Genomic DNA, 10963 nt, shown 5'->3' with positions numbered 1-10963 from the left:
AACAGTATGAAATCAAAGAGATTTTATCTTACGTCATCGTGATGACTATAAACCTTTATACTAACATCACCAATCTGATGTAAAAAAGGACGTGCAATTCCACAACATGTTATGGAGTGAAAATGCAAGCTTGTGCAAAGTAGCAACACAAACTGTCCACATTAAGGAAATTTGCTCAGTGTAAAATAATTGTATGTGTCAAAATAATTCAACATGTCAATGTTATATGTTGCCCACTCAAACTATTGAACAATGACATCTATTTCTCACTCATTTAACCAATTAAGAGTTTAAAAATGCTCTCAAACACAATTTAACTGGGCGCTCTAAACTAGAGCCTCCACAGTGTCTGGGCAGCTGCCTGAACGTTTTGACGTTCCTACTAAGAGCAGTTGAGACTGGGACACTTGCTGACCCTGGCTGAAATGTTAGTAAATCAATGCCTCTGCAAGTGGCTAAAACATAAATCACCTGCTAGAAGTAGCTATAACACCTAATAAGAAGAATGGTAATAAAGCTAAACAAAATAGCTCCACCAATTACAGGCTCCAGTGAGTGGTTGAGACAGTGACCTGGTTGGTGGGTCTTGAACCTAACCCTTTGACAGGTGAATGAGTCTCGACAATATGGCATCATTGCATCTGGCCCATTGTAGCGTCTGTGAGAGCATGGGCAGCAACAATGAGGTCATCTCCATTTTGAAGTAGTCAATTTTCTTCTTCTACTTCTATGAGTTGCAAACAAACTGAAAGGGTGCACACTGCCACCAGATGTGTGTTGTTTGAACAGGTATAAAGCCAAAGTTGGCGATTTACTACCACCTGCAGTTATGGAATGTTTGCTCACGAGTGTAATTCATTGGATGATCCCTACTGATGAGTTGGATGGAATTATATGATTCTTCCTTAACCCATAGGAAGTCCCACCCAGCTAAGTACTTTAAAATGGTGATTGTCAGAATGGCCTTTTGGGTACTAGCATTCTCTCTCTCGACCAGGTAACTTTCGAAGTTGGTGTTGGAAAGGTTGATCAAGACCATTGGTGGAGCCAGGAGGGCAGGCACTGCTCATTGGTGGAGCCAGGAAGACCGGCACCGCTCATTGGTGGAGCCAGGAAGACCGGCACCGCTCATTGGTGGAGCCAGGAGGACCAGCACAGCTCATTGGTAGAGCCAGGACTGCCACCACAGTGCTGCTTATATACTTCTTGCTTTGAGCTTTCAGCCAGGTCAGTCAGAAGATAAACTGGTGATAACCAATGATTGTATGATGAAGATGTTGATATTGCAGTGCATCCTGGGTGTTTGTCTCAGATATCTCAGTTGACTTCCTAAAGGTACCAACCAGAGTCATATATAAATATGGATCTCTATATATGTCTCTGGTACCAACGCCACGGTAAAGAAGAACAGAGAGGAAAAGATCCAATGGGACACATTCAGGCGTCTTAGTCGTTCTGCTGGTAACAATGTTTTAATGGTTCACCCCTAAAAAACAACAGGAAATAGGAACACAGGATGTGATGTCAGAGTAAAATCTTTAGCTGCAGGCTCTGATTGGCCTAGTTCAAACTCTTTGGCATCATACGACCAATGAATTAAGTAATTTGTTGAATTTATATAAAAGTCTTTAATGTGAAAAAAAAACCTCAAGTAATACTAAATTAGCCAAAATCTCTCCTATTTTTTTTAATCTTACAATAAAACTGTCGAAAGTTTCTACATTAACCCTAAAAATGATCTACAACTACACTGCTCAAAAAAATAAAGTGAACACTTAAACAACACAATGTAACTCCAAGTCAATCACACTTCTGTGAAATCAAACTGTCCACTTAGGAAGCAACACTGATTGACAATAAATGTCACATGCTGTTGTGCAAATGGAATAGACAACAGGTAGAAATTATAGGCAATTAGCAAGACACCCCCAATAAAGGAGTGGTTCTGCAGGTGGTGACCACAGACCACTTCTCAGTTCCTATGCTTCCTGGCTGATGTTTTGGTCACTTTTGAATGCTGGCGGTGCTTTCACTCTAGTGGTAGCATGAGACGGAGTCTACAACCCACACAAGTGGCTCAGGTAGTGCAGCTCATCCAGGATGGCACCTCAATGCGAGCTGTGGCAAGAAGGTTTGCTGTGTCTGTCAGCGTAGTGTCCAGAGCATGGAGGCGCTACCAGGAGACAGGCCAGTACATCAGGAGACGTGGAGGAGGCCGTAGGAGGGCAACAACCCAGCAGCAGGACCGCTACCTCCGCCTTTGTGCAAGGAGGAGCACTGCCAGAGCCCTGCAAAATGACCTCCAGCAGGCCACAAATGTGCATGTGTCTGCTCAAACGGTCAGAAACAGACTCCATGAGGGTGGTATGAGGGCCCGACGTCCACAGGTGGGGGTTGGGCTTACAGCCCAACCAAGCAGTACGTTTGGCATTTGCCAGACAACAACAAGATCGACAAATTCGCTACTGGTGCCGTGCTCTTCACAGATGAAAGCAGGTTCACACTGAGCACATGTGACAGAGTCTGGAAACACAGTGGAGAACGTTCTGCTGCCTGCAACATCCTCCAGCATGATCGGTTTGGCGGTGGGTCACTCATGGTGTGGGGTGGCATTTCTTTGGGGGGCCGCACAACCCTCCATGTGCTCGCAGGAGGTAGCCTGACTGCCATTACGTACCGAGATGAGATCCTCAGACCCCTTGTGAGACCATATGCTGGTGCGGTTGGCCCTGGGTTCCTCCTAATAAAAGACAATGCTAGACCTCATGTGGCTGGAATGTGTCAGCAGTTCCTGCAAGAGGAAGGCATTGACGCTATGGACTGGCCAGCCCGTTCCCCAGACCTGAATCCAATTGAGCACATCTGGGACATCATGTTTCGCTCCATCCACCAACGCCACGTTGCACCACAGACTGTCCAGGAGTTGGCGGATGCTTTAGTCCAGGTCTGGGAGGAGATCCCTCAGGAGACCATCCGCCACCTCATCAGGAGCATGCCCAGGAGCATGCCCAGGCGTTGTAGGGAGGTCATACAGGCACGTGGAGGCCACACACACTACTGAGCCTCATTTGGACTTGTTTTAAGGACATTACATCAAAGTTGGATCAGCCTGTAGTGTGGTTTTCCACTTTAATTTTGAGTGTGACTCCAAATCCAGACCTCCATGGGTTGATAAATTTGATTTCCATTGATCATTTTTGTGTGATTTTGTTGTCAGCACATTCAACTATGTAAAGAAAAAAGTATTTAATAAGAATATTTCATTCATTCAGATCTAGGATGTGTTATTTTAGTGTTCCCTTTATTTTTTTGAGCGTATATTTACACACCGACGTTTTCCTACTGTACTAACCTACCTTTTCATTCTGTACAACACATTCAACCTCGTTAAAACACATCCACACACACACACGGCACACAGCGTAGAGACAAAGATTCAGGCACCACCTGGACGTAAATCTGCTGGGGAAATTAAGAGTGTTTCTGTGAGGCGTCGTTCACAAACGTCCAATCAAACGCCCCAGTTCTTTTGTCCAATCAAATTCATCCTTGTCAAATGAAGTTGTTGAGCTCCGCATCCAGGGCAGCGGCCATCTCATCAGCCTCTGAGCTGCTTCCTTCCTCTTCCTCATTAGAATCCTTGGTGGACTCGTCCGCCGACTCCCCCTCTTCCTCCTCCTTGGCCTCAGCAAGCTTGCGCTTCTGTCCCCTGGAGAGAGAGGGAGAGAATGGTTGATGAGTAAAACCTTTTTGTCTTGACACTTACTGCTATTGACACAAACAGAATGATCTCCTAATATGATGTTACATCGTGTGTATAGATCATACTGAAGGCATGTCATTTAGGCATTACCAGAAAGAGCAATACAGCGAAACACAACAGAAACAATATTTGAGTAAACAACCAGACATGAAATCTGAACAGTACAGCCATGTGGGGGTCTTTGGTAACTATCACAATGCTATTCAGACAGAACAGGGGGTTACTGATGTACCAAATCTCCTATATCCCTATCCAACATGAAAAGGACTCACCACTATATTGAAGATTCATAATTTGCCTTGTTCCACACAAGACTGCTCTAACAGTAACACCCCTGAGAACAGTCTGATGTAATGAGAGAGTAGGACTCTTCTCTTCTCCACAGAGCTGCAGCAAGTGTTATTCTACTGGAGCTGTCTAGTTACTGCCGCTGTACCTCTATTCTCCCCCAGCCGACGCCATTCACAAAAGGCTGAGAAATACAGAGAGAAAGTCACAGATGGATCACACGGCGTGTGATACATCCGCCTTTCCTTTCTATTCCAGTTGAAGGAGAGCGACGGACACAGACAGACAGAGCGAGAGACTGATGCAGCCCCAGCACCTCACATAGGAGCAACATACACCCTGCCCAGACCAGCGAGACACCCCCCCCCCCCCCCCCGAAGGACTAGCACCAAGAGAACTCATGGCAAGAGAGCCTACACCCAGACCAGTGTCACCAGCCACGCCCCAACCAGCTGAGACCACCCCAAACAATCCCTGGCCACACCCTATACAGGCCCCCCCAGATTAGGCCTAAGTCCCTTCTGGCCCCACGCCCCTGCATCAAGGACCTCAATATGACAGCAGGACATACGCCCAGGCCGCGAGCAGAGCAACAGGCCCAACCTCCACTAATACACTGCCCAAGCAATGTATTATCCGTTATTATCCATTATTTTACCAGGTAAGTTGACTGAGAACATGTTCTCATTTGCAGCAACGACCTGGGGAATAGTTACAGGGGAGAGGAGGGGGATGAATGAGCCAATTGTAAACTGGGGATTATTAGGTGACCGTGATGGTTTGAGGGTCAGATTGGGAATTTAGCCAGGACACCGGGGTAAGCACCCCTACTCTTACGATAAGTGCCATGGGATATTTTAATGACCTCAGAGAGTCAGGACACCCGTTTAACATCCCATCCGAAAGACAGCACCCTACACAGGGCAATGTCCCCAATCACTGCCCTGGGGCATTGGGATATTTTTTTAGACCAGAGGAAAGAGTGCCTCCTACTGGCCCTCCAACACCACTTCCAGCAGCATCTGGTCTCCCATCCAGGACAAACCCTGCTTAGCTTCAGAAGCAAGCCAGCAGTGGTATGCAGGGTGGTATGCTACTGGCATCCTGCAACCTAAGAGCTATGTATTAGATTCTCAACATGCTCTGCTCACACCTACTGTAATAGTCGTGGCCTAAACCACACGAAAACAGCACTAGACACTATGGAACACAAAGCTTTTACTATCTCATCCTGGAATATACAAGGTCTGCGGATATCTGCCTTTGGCCTAAAGAACAGGAACCAAGACTTCAAAGAAATTGGAAATAAAGACAGTGTCATCCTACAAGAAACATGTTATAGAGGAGACAGTATTGCATCCCAAATATGCCCCCCTAGATACAACTAAGACAAAACAACCCCAAAAAATGGGTCACAACTCATGCAGCTTTGTCGCACGCTGTGTCTGTACATAGTCAATGATAGGCTTCGAGGAGACTCCTATGGTAGGTACACCCACAGCTATTCTCTTGGCAGTAGTACTGTAGATTACTTTATCACTGACAACCCAGAATCTCTCAGAGCATTCACAGTCAGCCCGCTGACACCCTTATCAGATCACAATATAATCAGTCTACTTGAACAGAGCAATACTCAATCATGAGGCATCCAAACCAAAGGAACTGAATAATATTAAGAAATGGTATAAATGGAAGGAAAGTAGTGTAAAAACCAACCAAAAAAACAATTAGGCAACAATAAACTTCCTGGACAAAACATTTCACTGTAATAGTTGGTGTAAACTTGGCAGTAGAAAGCCTAAACAGTATATTTGACCTTCCAGCTTCCCTACCAAATCAAAATATGTCAAGCAGACAACCTAAGAAAATGTACAACAATGACAAATGGTTTGATGAAGAATGCAAAAACCTAAGAAAGAAATTGAGAAACCTTTCCAAACAAAAACATAGAGACCCAGAAAACCTGAGTCTACGCCTTCACTATGGTGAATTACTACAATACAGAAATACAATATGGAAAAAGAAAGAACAGGACGTTAGAAATCAGCTCAAGGTAATTGAAGAATCCATAGAATCTAACAATTTCTGGGAAAATTGGAACACACTAAACAAACAACACAAAGAGTTATCTATCCAAAACGGAGATGTGTGGATAAACTACTTCTCCATTTTTCTTAGCTCTATAAAAAACAGCAAAAACATATACATGATCAATTACAAATCTTGGAATCAGCTATTAAAGACTACCAGAACCCACTGGATTCTCCAATTACATTGAATGAACTACAGGACAAAAAGACCTCTGGTGTTGATGGTATTCTGTTCATGAAATGATAAAATATACAGACCACAAATTCCAATTGGCTATACTTAAACTCTTTAAAATAATCCTCAGCTCTGGCATCTTCCCCAATATTTGGAACCAATGACTGATAATCCCAATCCACAAAAATTGAGACAAATTTGACCCCAATAATTACCCTGGGATATGCATCAACAGCAACCTTGGAAAAATCCTCTGCATTATCATTAACAGCAGACTTGTACATTTCCTCAGTGAAAACAATGTACTGACCAAATGTCAAATTGGCTTTTTATCAAATTACCGTACAACAGACCACGTATTCACCCTGCACACCCTGACAAACAAACAAACGCAAAGTCTTCCCATGCTTTGTTGACTTCAAAAAAGCTTTTGAATCAATTAGGCATGAGTGTTTGCTATACAAATTGATGGAAAGTGGTGTTGGGGGGAAAAACATCCGACATTATAAAATCCATGTACACAAACAACAAGTGTGCGGTTGAAATGGACAAAAAAACATTTATTTCCACAGGCCGTGGGGTGAGACAGGGATGCAGCTTAAGCCCCACCCTCTTCAACATATATATAAATAAATTGGCGAGGACACTAGAACAGGCTGCAGGACCCGGCCTCACCCTACTAGAATCTCACGTCAAATGTCTACGGTTTGCTGATGATCTGGTGCTTCTGTCCCCAACCAAGGAGGGCCTACAGCAGCACCTAGATCTTCTGCACAGATTGTCAGACCTGGGACCTGATAGTAAATCTCAGTAAGACAAAAATAATAGTGTTCCAAAAAAGGTCCAGCTGCCAGGACCACAAATACAAATTCCATCTAGACACCACTGCCCTAGATCATACACAAAACGATTCATACCTCGGCCTAAACATCAGCGCCACAGGTAACTTCCACAAGTCTGTGAAATATCTTAGAGACAAGGCAAGTAGGTCCTTCTATGCCATCAAAAGGAACATAACATTTGACATACCAATTAGGATCTGGCTAAAAATACTTCAATCAGTTATAGAACCTATTACCCTATAATGGTTAAGAGGTCTGGGGTCCGCTCACCAACCAAACATTCACAAAATGGGAAAAATATCCTCTGTGTACAACGTAAAACTCCAAATATGCATGTAGAGCAGAATTAGGCTGATACCCTCTAATTATCAAAATCCAGAAAAGATCTGTTAAATTCTACAACTGCCTAAAAGGAAGTGATTCCCAAACCTTCCATATCAAAGCCATCACCTACAGAGAGATGAACCTGGAGAAGAGTACCCTAAGCAAGCTGGTCCTCTGTTCACAAACAAACCCCACAGAGCCCCAGGACAACAACCCAATTCGACCCAAACAAATGAGAAAACCAAAATATAATTACTTGACACATTGGAAAGAATGAACAAAAAACTGAGCAAACTAGAATGCTATTTGGCCCAAAACAGAGAGTACACAGTGGCAGAATACCGGACCCCTGTGACTGACCCAAAACAATGTACAGAGTCAGTGAGCATAGCCTTGTAATTGAGAAATATTGCCGTAGGCAGACCTGGCTCTCAAGAGAAGACAGGCTGTGCGTACACTGCCCACAAAATGAGGTGGAAACTGAGCTGCATTTCACAACCTCCTAACAAATACATGATATATTAGAGACACATATTTCCTTCAGACTACACAGACCCACAAAGAATTCAAAAACAATTCCAATTTTGATAAACTCACATATCTACTGGGTGAAATACCACAGTGTGCCATCACAGCAGCAATATTTGTGACCGGTTGCCAAAAGAAAAAAGCCAACCAGTGTAAATTTGAACTACTTGCACATTGTTACAACACTGTATATAGACAGAATATGTCATTTGAAAGTAATATTTGTGTGTGAGTAATATTTACGGTTCACTTTTTATTGTTTATTTAACTTTTGTTTATCCCTTTCACTTGCTTTGGCAATGTTAAAATAGGTTCCCCATGCCAATAAAGCCCCTTGAATTGAATTGAGAGAGGTGAAACCAAATGGAGAGAGGATAGGACATGTATTCAAGAGACCAAGGGACTCCCCCCAGGGGAGTGAAGGGTTAAACATGCCCACCTCTCCCCTCCTCCACCCCTGGCTCTGTGACATCTCCCCTCTCCCCCCAGTGACACCTCCGCAGCAGAGGGCTCGTTAGCATGATGCTAATGAGGCAGGTAGGGGAGCGTGTACAGTAGGATTACATCACACACACACACACATCCACAGAGAGCGAAGGGGGCTTTCTCATTAGTGGTCTTCTGTCAGTTTGTCCCCCTAACCCTCTCACCAACCCCCACATACACAGAGCAGCAACACTCTTGATTAGTGTGTTCATTAAAACTAGAACCGCTGAAGGCCGACGCCCACTGCCGTTTGATTTTGTGGTGCACCATATGAACCACAAGTGGTGGCGCTTATGTTCACGGCAAATCATTTGACCACACGCCTCGTGGGATGACGAAACTCTTTTCCTTTGAATTCATCAACAAAAAATATGTTACTGGACTTTATTACTTACTTGTGGTTGGGTAGGTTACTTTCTAAATATAATCTGTCCAAAATTGTAATCAGTAAGGTAACTTTTGGATTACCTAAACTCAATAATGTAATCTGATTTACCTTCTCCCTTTTAAGAGGCATTAGAAAACGACAAAAAGGATCCATCAAACAATTGACTTCCAAAAAAAAATTGACTTCTGGTCAGACACGCTCAGGTGGAACAAATTTAAATTCATCCTGCTACCAGCCACTTTTACCCCTGTTAACAATCCCTCCAGTACCGCTGCACACTGGAATAAAAGTACTGGCACTGACCTACCTGTATATAAGACCTGTATATAACTGCTCCTTTTCTCCTCCCTCACACTTCACAGGTTGTATTTATTATCTATATTACTACCTTTATTGCGCATTATCGGGAAAGAGCTCACAAGTTACGCATTTCAACTGTACTCCTTTACACCTGCTGTATCCTGTGCATGAGACAAATCTGGAAATGAGAAACTTCAAAAGAAACACCTACCGGACTGTATTACTTACTACTACTACTACTACTACTACTACTCTAGAACTAACCTAATCTAATATTATTCTTTTTTAGAATCAAATGTATGACATTGTGGTGTTTTCAATGAGTTTCAGGCCTGTAGAGTAGGCAAATACAAAACCTATCCGTAGCCTACATGTATCAACAAATCACTTTTGTACGGTCCCGCTTTACTTGATGTGCATCTTATGGAGACTTCCTAAAGCAATCATATATGCTTCATAAGCACTACATAAATGAGCCACAAATCTATAAAACATATAGGTTTAATAAATGTGAACAAATAAATTGATGTTATGTCACACAGTTATGACACATTATGAATCTTTAGAGAGCATGATATATGGTGATTTGTAAAGCATCTAAGTAGTGCTAATGATGCCCATAAGATGCCCTTCAAATGAAGCGGTTATGACTCTTCTTTCTATATAATTTCAATGATATGTTTCTTTATGCAATTCATCTTTTATATTTGCGTTTTGAATCATTTATCAAGCATTGGTGCTTATGTTTACGGCAAATCATTTGACCGTTCGCGCTTGCGGGTTGATATCCTTTTATCTACAGTGCCTTGCGAAAGTATTCGGCCCCCTTGAACTTTGCGACCTTTTGCCACATATCAGGCTTCAAACATAAAGATATAAAACTGTATTTTTTTGTGAAGAATCAACAAGTGGGACACAATCATGAAGTGGAACGACATTTATTGGATATTTCAAACTTTTTTAACAAATCAAAAACTGAAAAATTGGGCGTTCAAAATTATTCAGCCCCTTTACTTTCAGTGCAGCAAACTCTCTCCAGAAGTTCAGTGAGGATCTCTGAATGATCCAATGTTGACCTAAATGACTAATGATGATAAATACAATCCACCTGTGTGTAATCAAGTCTCCGTATAAATGCACCTGCACTGTGATAGTCTCAGAGGTCCGTTAAAAGCGCAGAGAGCATCATGAAGAACAAGGAACACACCAGGCAGGTCCGAGATACTGTTGTGAAGAAGTTTAAAGCCGGATTTGGATACAAAAAGATTTCCCAAGCTTTAAACATCCCAAGGAGCACTGTGCAAGCGATAATATTGAAATGGAAGGAGTATCAGACCACTGCAAATCTACCAAGACCTGGCCGTCCCTCTAAACTTTCAGCTCATACAAGGAGAAGACTGATCAGAGATGCAGCCAAGAGGCCCATGATCACTCTGGATGAACTGCAGAGATCTACAGCTGAGGTGGGAGACTCTGTCCATAGGACAACAATCAGTCGTATATTGCACAAATCTGGCCTTTATGGAAGAGTGGCAAGAAGAAAGCCATTTTTTAAAGATATCCATAAAAAGTGTCGTTTAAAGTTTGCCACAAGCCACCTGGGAGACACAACAAACATGTGGAAGAAGGTGCTCTGGTCAGATGAAACCAAAATTGAACTTTTTGGCAACAATGCAAAACGTTATGTTTGGCGTAAAAGCAACACAGCTCATCACCTGAACACACCATCCCCACTGTCAAACATGGTGGTGGCAGCATCATGGTTTGGGCCTGCTTTTC

The 10963-nt window shown here is 43.0% G+C and overlaps 1 protein-coding gene across 1 annotated transcript in view; it reads right to left on the bottom strand.

The window, feature by feature from the left end:
* Window positions 1-1446: 1446 nt before the first annotated feature.
* The window catches only part of LOC115131485 (RNA polymerase II subunit A C-terminal domain phosphatase-like), a 134371-nt gene continuing 124854 nt past the window's right edge, over window positions 1447-10963 (bottom strand). Inside the window, 1 exon segment of the mRNA XM_029663246.2 lies at window positions 1447-3709. Coding sequence (XP_029519106.2) covers window positions 3553-3709 — 157 coding nt within the window. The 3' untranslated portion in view covers window positions 1447-3552.

The sequence above is a fragment of the Oncorhynchus nerka genome, linkage group LG7 (genome assembly GCF_034236695.1).
Source record: "Oncorhynchus nerka isolate Pitt River linkage group LG7, Oner_Uvic_2.0, whole genome shotgun sequence".
NCBI lineage: Eukaryota > Metazoa > Chordata > Actinopteri > Salmoniformes > Salmonidae > Oncorhynchus > Oncorhynchus nerka.
Note: the sequence above shows the minus strand (reverse complement) of the source record. Positions and strands in the feature narration are given on the sequence as shown.